The sequence below is a fragment of the Talpa occidentalis genome, unplaced genomic scaffold, assembly GCF_014898055.3.
Source record: "Talpa occidentalis isolate TD23 unplaced genomic scaffold, MPIMG_talOcc4v2.1 talOcc4.3, whole genome shotgun sequence".
NCBI lineage: Eukaryota > Metazoa > Chordata > Mammalia > Eulipotyphla > Talpidae > Talpa > Talpa occidentalis.
The window spans coordinates 90,938,688-90,953,469 of record NW_023603184.1 but is presented as its reverse complement, the minus strand read 5'-3'; the positions used below and the strand labels follow the sequence as shown (position 1 = coordinate 90,953,469).

The following is a 14,782-nucleotide window of genomic DNA, read 5'->3' as shown; positions in this document are numbered from 1 at the left end:
TTAGTGAAGAAATTTAAATGTAAACATTGTAATTAGCAGTAAGTTGTATGATGCAGATACCGAGGGAAGGTATTTTATTATCACAGTGGGGTGGGTAGAAAGGGCAGGTTCTACCTTAAATTTGAGTATCTTTACAGGTAAAAGGTTGTGGTATTTATGTCCCTGCACTGAGTTTTTCAGAATAAGCACTGGGTGGATGAAGATTGCAGGCCTGAAGTTTATGGACTATCTCTCCTGCACCTGCTGTCTAGTCACCTTTGTGTTGCTTTCCACAGGGAAAGGCAGGTATGGTGAGGTGTGGAGGGGCAGCTGGCAGGGGGAGAATGTCGCCGTGAAGATCTTTTCCTCCAGGGATGAGAAGTCGTGGTTCAGGGAAACAGAATTGTACAACACTGTGATGCTGAGGCATGAAAACATTTTAGGTAAGTATGAGGATTAACCCCCTCATTTATTGTATTTAGAAAGAAATAAGTGCCTGCCTTTGCCCTCTGATTTCGTGTGTGTGAACTAGAGAATCTCTCCAGGAAAGTGATAGAGGCATCATCAGCTTTTATACACTGCCTAATTTCACTTGGACACTAATTGTTTAAATTGGCAAATAAGCTAAGTTTTAAGATTCTCTGGATGATGAGAAGGAAATTGTTATTGCTAATTCTTATTCTGGAGGTCTTTATTTTAAAACAAAAATTTGCCCCATATTGTTCACTTCAAGGCTCCGTTGGTTGTTCTACTTACCCCATCCTTTTTGAATATTTATTACTTGAATCAAACTAAGAACGATCTTTGGATGATTTCCTAGAGATTCACAGCTCCCAGGGACATCATAATTAAATGCACATTCCCTTAAACTAGGCATAGTTTTTTAAAGCCCAGATTTTCAGAGGGATTTAGCATACATTTTAATTTGGAAACTAAAGCTTGGAAACATTTGTGAAATATGTGAAGAGCCCATTGAAATACAGCTATGGAAGCAAAAGGGTGAGGCTTTTCGTGTACCCACTGACTTCTGTATTTTTGAAAATTTCTGTAAATGTGTTTATATTAATACATATAGATGAATGCTGCCCACACTGCTTCTTTAATAGTGGACAGAGAGTCTCTTTAAAAATTGGATATTGTATAGGAGAGCTTTGGCCGCTTCATGGCTATTGGATTAGGCCTGGCTTATAGGAGGCTGTTGCCAGAATTATTTCTATTCTACTATTGCCATATTTAGTATTAAACCTGAGTCAATGTCTGCAAATAATGGTTTGACAGTTTTCCAAAGCTTTGCTTTAACACTATGGTGGTGTGCTCCATCTTAGAAGTCTCTCAGTTGCTGCTGATTTCTTCCCTTCCCCCTTGGGTCCGCCTCTCACTAATCTTGTTCACTTGTATGGTTGCTGTTGGGCTCTCCCTTTTGATCCATCTTGTTACATCGAGTTATCTCCCACTGGGAGCTGAGATTCTTCTGTTCAAAGTGTCACTGATGACTCCCATGTTGCCTGTAGCATTTGTGACTTCTGGCCTGGCATTCCAGACTCCCTGATCCCAAGGTGTCTCTGGAGCTTCCTCTACACCTGTGCCCAATGTAGCCACTGCCAGTCTTTGCCACTTCTTGGGATTGTCCTACATATTCAGGTTTCCAAGTCTTTGTTTATGTTGTTCTTGATCACCCAGTATCCCCAGCCCACCCTCCAGCCACCGTTCCTCCATTAAACCTTCTCATTTTCCTTCTACTTTTTCCTGTGGACTTAATTGAGCATGTCACACTCTCACTGTGTATCTCTGCTCTTATCCCACACTGCCTGTGTTGCAGTTATATGCATGCATGATGGAAAGTGACAAGAATAACAGCTACATACTAAGAAGATTCTTACCAGCAGAAGTTAACATCACCCAGCAGATTAAATAATGGAAGTGAGAATGACATCTGGTCATCTAATACTTAGCCATGGTTCTGTACATTTCCTTGCAGTTCTACATGGTCATATAGAGGTGCAGTTATGCCTTAGAGTCTAGAATCGGGATGATATGAAAATTCAAAATTACCCTGGAATGTCTCATTTTTTTCCTCTGACGCTGGAACACTTTGAGACTGAGCAGCAAATAAGGCATTGTTGTGTGAGAAGCCTTGCTGTATAAGTAGTACTTACTTTAAACACCAGAATTACTCTTAATGGGCAGGTGCACATACTTTAAGAAGCTTGTGAGATCTGAGACTCATTGAAGGAAGGGCTTGTTCAGGCACCCTCTCATACTCAGGGATTCGCAGGCTCCTGGAGCGAAATGCTCTAGGTATTGACACAATATGCACATAGTCACTTTTTCCATGTTCTTGAGTGAAACGACCTGTGAGACAACCTCTGTACACTGAGGAAAAAGAATTGGTTATCTTGTTTTGCAGTCACACGATATCCTGCATATGGTAAGTGCTCAGTAAATATTTACTGAATTTGATTTAATCACAAGGGAAAGTTGAAAGTCACCATTGCAATACGATTCAAGTAAGGTTTCCTTGGTGTGAGCACATAGGGCAAAACCTTGCCCATTTTTTTTTTTAACTGTGTAGTGATCCAAGGACATTCTGAGTGTATGAGGTCTTTCTACCCACATCATAATTCCGCCATGGGACTGAGGTTACATGTAGCTCTTTTAGTTGAGGAAGCCGGTAGAAATGCATTGCCCTTTTTGTTAAGCTTCTTTCCCTGCTTTACCAGTTTTCTAGATTTAGAAACTTTAAGGTTTTCTGTGATCATTTTCTTTTCTTTCAAAGGAGCATATTGTGTTTTGAATATCAGATCATGATTTCCCCCATCCTTGAGTGTTGCCAACTCTAGCCCCTCAAAATACATAATTAAATCATCTATGCACATACATACATATTATATATGTGTATATATATACACAGACATATATACATACACATATACATACATAGAAAATGTAAAACTCTGGTCCCTCATGGCTTATCCCTCTAATTAAATTTGTAAAGCAACATTGTTCAAATGGACTAGCTTGGATTTCGACTCTTCTTTCTGCTGTCTGGCATAGAAGTAAACAGATAAGTGAGAAATGGGAAGCTCTGTTGTATGGTGATAGGAACAGTGGTCTGGGAGTTTGGAAAATTGGTTTCTACTCTCAGCACCTCTGAGAACCAGGGTTACAGGCCAGAGGTGCAGGGGGATGAGAGGATTCACCAGAGACAGAGTGTGGAGCAGAACAGGCAGATGCACTGAAATACACTGCTGAGGGGAGTACCAGGGGAGACAGGAGAGGTCTGCTGCACCGTGTGGGTAGCTCTCTGGCCGGCTGGGGATCGAACTTGTGCTTCAGTGGCTGGCGATAGCTTGATAGTGCTATCTTTAACCCCCACGCCACCAGGGAGGCCCCAGTGTTGCATGTTTCTAAGCATACTTTTCCTCATCACTAAGACAGGGAAAAAGAGTTAATATGAGCATTTCACTCAGGAGTCTTATTTGGCATTCTTTTTTTTTTTTTTTTTTTTTTTTTTTCCGTGGGACCCTCGCCGGCGGCCGGGGAATGAACTGGTGCTGCAGAGGCTGTGGGCAGCCCCACAGCCCAGTGCTTAACCACTGTGCCACCAAGGGAGGCCCCTAGCATTCTTTTTTTTAAAAAAAAAATTGTGGTAAAATATACATAATATAAAATTCACCATTTTAGCCACACTAAGTGTACAGTTCAGTGATATGAAGTACATCCACACTACACAGCCATTACCACCATCCATTTCCAGAACTATCTCATGTACTTAAAATGTACTGCCTAACTGTTTAGTCAGTCAGAATTTCTTGAGAGCGATTGGAAGTAAAGGAAACTATCTGCAAAAGATAGTAAATTACGAAATTAGTGTGGTTTTATTGGACCCTGGGCTATTTTAAAATATAATAATGGCCAGCTAATCTTGAACACCTCCTATGTGTTAGGCATCTTTGAAGCACTTTGCATATATAACTCTTTTCTTCTCACAGTAGCCCTTTGAGATACGATGTTATGTTCTCTTATAAATGAGGAGCTGAGGTGGAGATGGCCTGGTGGGATCATTGAGCTCAGGGATGGTGGAGCCAGGACAGAAACCCAGTGGTCCAGCTCTGGGGCCTGAGCTGCTCACCACTGTGCTCTGCCCCTGTGTGTGGCCTCAGTCCTTAGCTGTCACAGCCACTCGGTGTCTAGATCCCAGGAGTCACCATTAAGGGGCTCACCGAGGCACTGATCACCTGAAGATTTGGGGTTTTATTTTAGCTCAAGAAAAGCCTGGGAGGATGACTTTGGTGGTGAAATAAGGGTCTTTTGTCCCAATCACGTTCTGTCCTTGTTAGAAACACATTCCAGAGCTGTGCCATGGTTCCAAAGTATAGGCACACCTGTCAAATCTCCATTAACAGCAGAGTGCTTTGACTCAAAATGCAAAAATCGTATAAAAATGCTCTAGCTCTTTGAAGCAAATGTAATTATATAATTCACACTTGAGAAACAGTTAAGAAAAATCCTGCTTGTTTAAATGTCATTTTTTCTGAAGTTCTAGAGCATAATTAATCGGACAGACAAATCCTTCTCTAAGACATAGGGGGTTTAGGGATGGTGTGAGAAGAAAAATTTCTTCCTTCCTTTGTTCATTTTCATTCATTCATTCATTCGCTGTTCTCCCTTGGTTAGAGAAATCAGTAGAGGCTACACAAATATAGAACAGTAATTTAATTTCTGTTGAGTGGTTCTTTTATAGTTTGAAATATTTATTTTTGAGAAAGCCATTAAAGATTAACATCGTTTGGTTTAAAATGATGGTGCAGGAACATTTTCTTGAGCAAGAATAACTAATCTCTAAATACACATTTTGATTCATATCATGGCCAGCTAAGGACTCCAGGAGTAATAGCTCTGGGGAGCCAAAATCAGACTGGAGAAGAGGGGAGAAGTGAGGGACTTAGGCAGCTGTCGGCCCTGGCTCAGTGGCAGGGGATCAAGGCTTGGAAATGTTACTCAGTTCATTTTGCAGATGTCCTATGATACAGATGTCAAACTCTCTGAGCGGAAGTCAGCTTGTTTGGGGGGCCATGTGGTATTATGGGGAAAGAGCATGGTTCTGGAACCAAACTGTCAGAACCATTACTGATCATTTCCTTCATGTATTACAAAGAATGCATGTGAAGTGCCAGGCACGTTGCTAGTACTCTAATAAACACTTCCACTGTTGATGGTGATGATCAAATAGGGGATCCTTCTCTATTTCAGAATCTTCCTATGCAAGGTGTGCATAGGAAGCTAGTACAAAACTTGGCATCGGTTGCAACTTAATAGCTAAGTGATCCTTGGCATCTCCTAGCAGCAATTTTATTTTTTTGTAAAATGAGTATAACGATATTTATCTTACTGGTCTTCTGAGAAAAAAAATCCCATCAGTAAATGTATGTAAAAGTGACATAAGTTTTATATAAAGGACTATGCAAATGCAAGGCATTTTTATGTATTTTCTTTTTATTTTACACTTTCACAAGTCATGTAATTCTTAAGTCACATCTATCTTTTGAGAAAAATTTTCTCTTCTATTTATGTCTCAAACTTCACTGTCCATAAGTTTATGTGTATGTATGTATCCATGTGTGTGTGTGTGTGTGCATGTGCAATGCTAGGAACGCACCTCTGTAGCAGAAGAGTACACAGTTACCACAATTTATTTCATAGGTTTGGAAGTTCGAAGTTTTTTCGGTCACCTCATATGTCCCCTCACAGAATGTCTAGAAAAATCTCTTCCTACTTCTTTGTATCAGTTAATATCACACTCCTTTTCAGACCAGCTCAGTCATCACTTCCTAATGCAGCCTGTTAAATCATTGGATCTGAATTATGATTCCCTACTCTGGGCTTGTATTGCCATTTACAGATATACATGACTTTATTTCTCATATTACAATTTTCTCCTTTTTATATCTGTCTTTTTCTCTAGCAGCATTATCTTGGTTTTCCTGTGTGGCTTACGGTGCATTATCAGTACTTGTTATATTTGATTGGCTCCTTATTTGATGAATTAGTCGATTATTTAATATAAACTATTTTATATCTGAATGGACATAGTCCAGAGAGCATATGAGAGTTACTCAATGTTACAGAGATAATCACAGGCAAAGTCAGGACTAGAATACAGATATCTGGGTTTTAGGTTTTGTTTTGTTTTGTATGGTTGGTGAATAATTGTGCTTGGACTGTCAAAATACAGTGAAGAGCTTGGCCTTATTATGGGTAAGCAGAAAGATGATATTCCTATCTAGATCTTTTTTTTTAAAGATTTATTTATACAAGACCTGGGGTACAGGCCAGAGGCACGGGAGGGTGAGAGGATTCACCAGTTAGAGCTGGGAGTAGAACAGGCAGACAGACTGAAAGCACTGCTGAGGGGAGCAACAGATGAGGCAGGAGATGTCTGCCACGCCATGTGGGTATCTCCATGGCCTGCCGGGAATCAAACCCATGCTGCAGAGGGTGTGGACAGCCTCACAGCGCTGCGCTCAACCCACTGTGTCACCAGGAGGCCCTCCTATCTAAATCTTCATGCAATGAAACTATTTTTTAATGGATTACTTTATAATGGAAATGAATGTGAAATTTTCCTGTTAATTAGCAGTGTCTTTTCAGGAATATTAGTTTTTTCCTCTGTAAATCACTTTTCATAGTAATTGGTAATTTTTGGCTATAGATGATGTTTACTGTATGGGTCACTGTTTCTGCCTACTAAAAATTGCACTGAGGGATTTTCATGTTTGTTAATTTTGTTCTTGCTCTTTCCAGGTTTCATTGCTTCAGATATGACATCAAGACACTCCAGTACCCAGTTGTGGTTAATCACACATTATCATGAAATGGGATCACTGTACGACTATCTTCAGCTTACTACCTTGGATACAGTTAGCTGCCTGCGAATAGTTCTGTCTATAGCTAGTGGTCTGGCACATTTGCACATAGAAATATTTGGGACCCAAGGGAAACCAGCCATCGCTCATCGAGATTTAAAGAGCAAAAACATCCTAGTTAAGAAGAATGGACAGTGTTGCATTGCAGATTTGGGTAAATTTTTAAAAATATTATTTAATGATCATTTTTGTTTGTTATAGTCTGATGTTTATCAGATTTCTTCCTTTTCATCACCCACATCCCAACATTTTGCTATGAAAATTTTCAAACATGTAGATAAGCTGAAAGAACTTCATAGTAAACAACTGTGTACCCAAGCACTTAGATTCTCTCACTGACATTTTAATATTCTTACACTTTATCACAATTATGTGATAAATTATCCTATTTGCTGATAAACCATTCACTATTTCAGAGTAAATTGTAGACAAAAAAGCTCTTCTCTCCAAGGACGTCCGTATGCAGAATACTATGTTGTCTGAGTTCGTTTACTTTCTTTTCATGATGATGAAAGACACAAATTTTAGGTATACAGTCTCAAGTGTTTTTGACAAATCCATAAACTCCATCCTTGCTGAGATACAGACCTTCCCAGGAAGCTGTCAGTAGAAGTTACTACATCATGATTGTTCAGTCAGTCCACCCTTAGAAGTGACTAGTGCGGTTGCATTCTGATTTCATAAACCTTTGCACAAAGTAGGTCCATATGACTTACCGAATGAGAGTTACTCTTAAAGGTGGTTTCTAAAGTTCTTCTATAGCAAAGGCAAAATCATCCATCAAGAAAGAGAGAAAAGGGCCTCCCCGGTGGCGCAGCGGTTGAGCGCTGGGTTGCGAAGCTGCCCGCAGCCTCTGCAGCGCCGGTTCGATCCCCGGCTGCTCCCCGGCCACTGGAGGAGGGTCCCGCATGGCGCACAGAGCTCTCCTGCTGCCCGTTCTGCTCCCCACTCTGGCTCTGGTGAATTCTCTCACCCTCCCGCGCTTCTGACTGTACCCAGTGCATGTATAAACAAAACAAACAAACAAATAAATAAATAAAACATGCCTCTTAAAAAAATAAATAAATAAAAGAGAGAAAAAATACCCCTAACTCATTTATCCTGCACGAATATCACATGGTTCTGGTGTTAGAGTAATAATGCGTACTGTGGCCTTAATTATATTATAAATAAAACTATTTTCATTTATAGTGGCATTTGATATAATGCCATATTTATCCTAAACCCCTAGAATATTGGCTGTAATTATACTAGTGAGAACTGAATTGCAATATTGGTTATTTATTTTAGTGGGCTATTGAGGATCCTCCCTCTGTGATTTACTAACGGCTTATGTTATATTTATACCATTGTAGGCTTAGACAAGGTAGCTCTAATTATATAGGTAATATTTTTTGTTTATAAACACAAGTGATGTGACATGTTAAAAAATTTATTTTTCTTAATTTATTCAGAGTTCCATATTGAGAAAATATTTTACAATGTTTTCCACATGTCAAAAGAAAAATATTGAGGATAGCATTGAAAGGGCATGACCCTGAAGCTCGTTGTGGTGTAGAAGAGTTTTGTGGTTATATCTTCACTTTTGGAATTGGAATAATTTAGTTTTTTTTAAAGATTGATTTATTTATGCATATAAGAACTGAGGTACAGGCCAGAGGTGCAGGGGATAAGAGGGTTCACCAGAGACAGAGTGCGGAGTAGAAAGGTGGATTGACTGAAACACACTGCTGAGGGGAGCAGCGGGCGAGTGTGGAGAGGTCTGCTGCACCATGTGGGTTGCTCCCTGGCCTGCCGGGGATCAAAGTCGTGTTGCAGAGGCTGCGAATTGCTTCATAGTGCTGTGCTTAACCCCTAGCGCCACCCGGGGGGCCCGAGTTGGGATCATTTAAGTTTCCTAGTTACTCACCCAGTGGTGCACTTCTGTGCAGGTCGTTTCAATTGTTTTCCTGCCCTGGTGCTGTCCTGCTTACTGTCATTGCGGGTGGATTTGCAAGGTTGCCTTCAAAGTTTGACACTGCACGCTACTGTGTTGTTTGAAACTTTCATAATGTAGTGTTTATATATTACTCATGTTACTGAGCACCAATGATGTCTACCTGATAGGATTCTTGTAAGAATCAGAAATTGTTAAATACTTGGCAAATAAGCATTCCAACAGTAGCTGCTGTTGCAGTCCATTGATCTAGGAAAGTTGGACAAATTGAGGCAGCTCGTGGCTTTAGTTACGACGACGCGGTGGGGAGGGAGTGGGAGGAGTTCAGCAGTAAGTCCACCTAAATCATTCTCCAGTGCATTTCTTTTGGCCTGCAGCCTTCCATTTGTCCATGAATTGAATGGATTCGTCCAAAAATCTGTTAAGGGGCCATTAGTCAGGGACTAGATCCCTGATACAGGGGACAGCACCTATGAGACCATACCTTGCATGTAATTTTCCATTTTATTCCCAGAAGTTAAGCATCATTCATTAGAATTATGTTCTTAATATTGTAGAAGTGTCACTTTTCTATTTTTCCATCTTTTTATAAAATTTCAAACACATAGTAAAGTTGAAGAATAGTATAATGATCACTCATAATCACAACACTTAGATTCAACACCTGTTAAAATATTGCTTTATTTGCTTTGTCTATTTGTGATTGTATATATTTGCTAACCCATTTGAAAATAAGTTGCAGATATCACAACACTTTACTGCTAAATACTTCCAAATATATCCTCTAAAAATACTTCAAAATACATCTGTATGGTTTATTATACCTAAAAATTATTGATAATGCTCTAATTTCATTTAATATCCATTTTGAAAATGTTTCAGAGCAGATGCCAGAAACAGTAGCAACACTGGGAAAAAGACTAATGCCTGAAGAAATAGAGCCATAGGGTTCACCAGTCAGTTCACAGTCAAGGGATGTGGATTTTTAGTGAACTTAGATACATTTTTAAACCACCATAGCTGGTATTTCCATGTTCCATTTAAACTGTGCTACTTGTATGTTATTTGACTCTTGGTTATGGAAATGATGGAGGGGCATATTTGATCTGAGAAATGTTCACAGTGGCCATAGAAACTTGGAGTTGGCATAAAAATAAGGGAGAGAAACCAATCTGATTTAGTCAAATGCAGCTGCTGATCCTTTGCTAATCAGGCTGAGCTAACACATGCGCTCTCTCCCTGGAGTTATGTGGAGTGTTTGTCCTGCACGTGCAAAACCATGAAGTGGGAGGAGAGGTACCCTCTACAGGTGGCTTAAAGGATTCCCAAAGGATCATTGGGTTACACAGGTTTTTAGGGCTATCTTGCTCCTGTTTGGTACTTTTTATTATTTCAAGTGTTACAGGAATTATTTTCAGTTGGTCTGTAGATACACAAGACCTGATTCCTTATTCAAATAAACTGTCCATATATCTGTTTATCTCCCCTGTGTTTGTGAGGAATGTCAAGTCCCTCTAATTGATTAAGGAATTCTGAGTAGGAGTCATGGTTTAGGAAATGCTTCCAAGTCATTTAATGTGAGTTATGCCTTGAATTGAAGTTCAATTTAATGTTTATATATGACTGTAGAGAAAGGCTGATGAATCTTGTCATCACTAATGTTCAGGTGAGTACTTCTTTAAGGATGGAGCAATGCCTCTAGCAGCCTGTTCTTTATGCTGTGACAGGTCACCTCAAATTCTCAGTCTCATTTTTGAAGTTTTGGTTCAGTCTAGTGGAAGATGTGGTGGCGCTTGAGGCTTAAGTTGCTTTTGTTAACCCACTTTGAGTCTCCCATTTAATGTGAATCTGTTTTCCTGTGAACTTCTAACACTGGCCTCATTGGTTTATTGTTTACTCAAGCATGTTGTCTCTGAAGTTCATATATTAACTTAACAGATTCAGAATATTTCTGGCATTTGCCCTTTTTCCTGCTCTCATAGAAGTCATAACAGACTTCTGTGTCTAAATATAAGTTACCAGAGATCAGAGTGTAATGCAACAGTAACTATGGACACCACAAGAGGGCGCTTTCGATTGGGGTTCATTTAAAATTCTTCAGCAGTCCTCTGTAAAGGAAATGAACTAACTGACACTCTGTCTTCTTCCTTTTAGGCTTGGCAGTCATGCATTCCCAGAGCACCAATCAGCTCGATGTGGGGAACAACCCCCGTGTGGGCACCAAACGCTACATGGCCCCTGAAGTTCTAGATGAAACCATCCAGGTGGATTGTTTTGATTCTTACAAGAGAGTTGATATTTGGGCCTTTGGACTTGTCTTGTGGGAAGTGGCCCGGCGGATGGTGAGCAATGGTAGGTGTCTGATCTAATAGAATGATGGACTCGTCCATCCAGAACCTCTAGATTCTGCTACCTTTAAAAGGGCAAAGGGAATATTTAAGTCCGTATTTCTCCTTGATTCATACTCATCCGAGTACTGGTATTTATATTTGACTTATGACTGGCAGGTACAATGTAATGGCATGTTTCAGCTACCCAAGAGAAAATGTTTGAGAAAGTATATTTCTGGAAAAGACTAGTCATTCCATTTTTTTTTTCTTTTGCCTAGAACATATTTCATTTTCTTCTTTCCTCCAACTTCCTATTCTGCCTTTCTTCCCAAATTCCTTTTTCTTTGGTTCTTTTGATAAGTGAGGTTTAATGTGTGAAGAATGTCCGAATAAGTCAGGTGAATTTTACTGTTTCAGATATATTTACTTTTAATGGAGAAATGACTGAATTGTGCCCTCAAAATTAACTCCTTTTTAAGAAACAGGCCCTCCCTCTGAATATGTGAAACTTCAATTCAGGAAAGCCTCAATAGGTGACTTATGCTGGTCATCTTATAAATTTCATGAAACTGTATTGCTTTGGCAGTTAGGAAGCATATGTCAATCATTTTCAATGTCCCCATACTAAACGCTTATATTTCATGTATCCAAATCAGCCACAGATACTTTGTTGAGCTTTAAGTACATTGTACTCTGAAAGCACTAAGTATACTCATTCAAATTGTACATGCCTCATCTACCCACAAAGTGGTTATTATAGTACTCTTGAATTGACTAAATCAACCTCTTCATATCTTCACAACTGGAAATCTTATTTAACAGAGGATGTGCCTGAAATTACTCCAGGAAAACAGGAGAAAATGTCATATACTTAGACTAATATTCATTTGCAAAGACACTTTACCCTCCTGTGACCCATTAGAATCCAGGCTTGAAGTGTTAAAAAATGGTGTACAATCTTAACAACTGTGCTTCATTCCACCTTCCACTTGTATTTTCTTATAAAGATTGAGTTTCTTGGGATAGTCATAATTTTCGTGAATAATGCAGTCAGAATGGGTTCTCTGAGAGAAGTGGAATCTGGATAATTTAATGCAGTTTTAATATGCAGTAATTAAAATTGGCATGCCCCTTGTCTTAGAATGTTTTGATGCATGGAATGGTTTATTTATCTGAGAATTAGTCCATATATAAATAGATTGAGCCTTATAAAGTAATGCTAGTTCTTTTGTGGATTATCACTGCTCACAACAAAAAGTATGTCATCTTTTATTGTGCAAGGGGCCTCTGACAAACATCTGTCCTGGTATCAAATAGCTTGTCACTCTTTGGGGGGCAGGGGGGGGTAAGGTATCTATTGCTGTATCCTCATCAGGGGAGGATCTAGCATCAGCACCTCCACCTCAGGGAGGTGGGGTGGGGAAGAGGAGAGGGAGGGTGGGGAAGAGGAGAGGGAGGGTGGGGGAAGGGGAGAAGGAAGGACGGTAGACAAGGACACCTTTAGGTGGCACTAGCGGGCAAGGCAGAGGCGCCCGCCGCCCTGTGTATGGGTTATCTCCCTAGCCGGGGATTGAACTCAGGCCACTGTGGCTGGCAGCGCTGAACCTTAACCCCTAGGCCACAAGGGAGGCCCTTCCACAGTTGTGTTTTTAACCAGGTTTAAGGTATTTGAGAACTTACAACCCAGAAGCAGCTGGCTCGAGTGAGCCAACATTTTCAAACAGTTGTGCTTTTGCTGCCACACTGAAAAGTAAGTTTTAAATGCAACTTTAAATCAGTAAAATCCACTCAAAGTGAAGTTCGGTGTTACCAGTTAAACACAGCGAAGGTGATGAGTTAAACTGTCCCCAAAATGTGACGTGAATTTTGTTTTAGCTTGTGTTCTAGCTTCCCAACACACGCCCACTGCTCTCTGGGGAGCTTGCTGGCCTCTGTCAGTCTCAGAAAACTGGGAACAGCTGGTCCTAAGGGGTCTTCTCTTCCCCCCTCTGCTCCCAGAGGCAGTGACATTCCTGGTGCTGTGGAGCCCAAAGAATCGCTGTTCATTCCGGTAAACAAAGGTGATTCTAAAAAGGAAAAAATGAAGTGGAACATGTAAGATAGCTTTACAAATAGAAAAATTTTGTCTTTACTCACCTGGTTCAAATCATGACAAAAATGTAGAATTACATAGATTCCCTAAGATATTATTGACCAAGTCAAGCAAGAGGGCTCCTCTATTCTGTTAAAATCCACATAATTCTCTTTCTGTTTTCAAGAACTTCCTAAACCATGTCTTTCATATTTTAATAGTTTTGTTGAAATGGTAAAATGTCAAAATAAGCTACATTTTTTAAAGTTTTTTTAATTTGGGGATAGATTTAGGTCATCATGTTAGCTATGTGTTGCCCATGTGAGGTTATGCTAAATTTTTGCACTTTTCTGTAAATTGAGACTATGGAGCCAAGTTATTTAAGTTTAGCCTAAAATTGGGCATTATCGTAGGTCTCAAAAGCAATTAAAACTAGTAAACTTACCACCTAATTCTTCCTTGATCTGGTCCTTGACAGCAGTTTTCAGGTCCTTTTCAGGCTATAAACAGACTTTTGTTCCAGTTTGTATCTAAAGTTTCCAACACCATTGTGAGATCCCTGGAATTACTTTATCCTTTCATCCTACATGCTAGGAGTATGTGCATTAGCATGATATTCTAGTAAACATTGCATCAAAAATAAAAAGGCAGCTCAGGATGAGCTCTTCTGTTAGTCACTTGTTCCTGAATTTTTAAGGGCATTTTGTAGTCAGAAGTTCCTTCAAAGTAATTAAAGAACTGGGTAATGAAGTTAAACTAAAGTTGATAGATGATAAAAATGCATTTAAGGCCTATGTTGATTGATGTTCTAGATCTTTTATCCCTATAACACAAGCTTTGTCTGAATAATTAGGTACCTCAAATGCTGTTAACATGATGAGCAAAAGGTGATGTCAGAAATAAAGGGATATTTTAAAGGTGGCTATTTGAATATTCTTCAGTCTTAATGTATATGTATTTTGAACAATATACTCTAAGAATAAATTGCTATTTGTGAGTGCTACAATATAGCCCTTAGCATTAGGTATGTTTCCCTGTTATACCCTAGCTATGTCCCATTTACTTGTACCTGCACCCTTCAAGTTCTCTAGTGTTTTACCCCACCAAATCTAACTTTATAGAAGGCTTATATAGAGTATTATGTGTTTTTACCTTTGCAGTGAATTGCATGTGCTAATGGTAACCACAGCTTTTTTTAAATGTTGACATAACTAAATGTTCTTACATATCACTCTAATCCTTTAAGTAAATTTAATAAAAAAAAAAATTGGCATGCCCTTACGGCAGCTTTTTCCACCTTCCTAACAGCAGAGTGTCTGCTTTGCACAAACTTAAAGGGTATCAAAGCCAATGCTCTATATTAAGCAGACACACGCACTATGACCTTACAGTTAATTTACTTTTTTTTTTGATCAAGTCATGAACATTTTCTTGGTAATTGTTTCTCAATCGGGAGCTACTGACTTGTATGTTGTGCCATTTAAGCGCCTTGAGAATTGTTTGCAACAGATATTGTTTTGCTGATTTATAATGTTCTGAA

At 39.4% G+C, this 14,782-nt stretch overlaps 1 protein-coding gene and 1 long non-coding RNA gene across 7 annotated transcripts in view; one reads left to right on the top strand and one right to left on the bottom strand.

Annotated features, from left to right (window-relative positions):
- Nucleotides 1-14,782, top strand: part of ACVR1 (activin A receptor type 1) — a 131,587-nt gene that overhangs the window by 104,233 nt on the left and 12,572 nt on the right. For all 5 annotated transcript variants that reach the window (XM_037523367.2, XM_054699741.1, XM_037523368.2 and 2 more), the window contains 3 exons: nucleotides 276-422; nucleotides 6,784-7,059; nucleotides 10,996-11,193. In XM_037523367.2, the coding sequence (XP_037379264.1) occupies nucleotides 276-422; nucleotides 6,784-7,059; nucleotides 10,996-11,193 (621 nt within the window). The remainder of the gene's footprint in view (nucleotides 1-275; nucleotides 423-6,783; nucleotides 7,060-10,995; nucleotides 11,194-14,782) is intronic.
- LOC119255855 (uncharacterized) overlaps nucleotides 12,618-14,782 on the bottom strand; it is a 196,694-nt gene continuing 194,529 nt past the window's right edge. For both annotated transcript variants that reach the window (XR_008553574.1, XR_005127562.2), the window contains one exon: nucleotides 12,618-13,237. This is a non-coding gene — a long non-coding RNA (uncharacterized LOC119255855). The remainder of the gene's footprint in view (nucleotides 13,238-14,782) is intronic.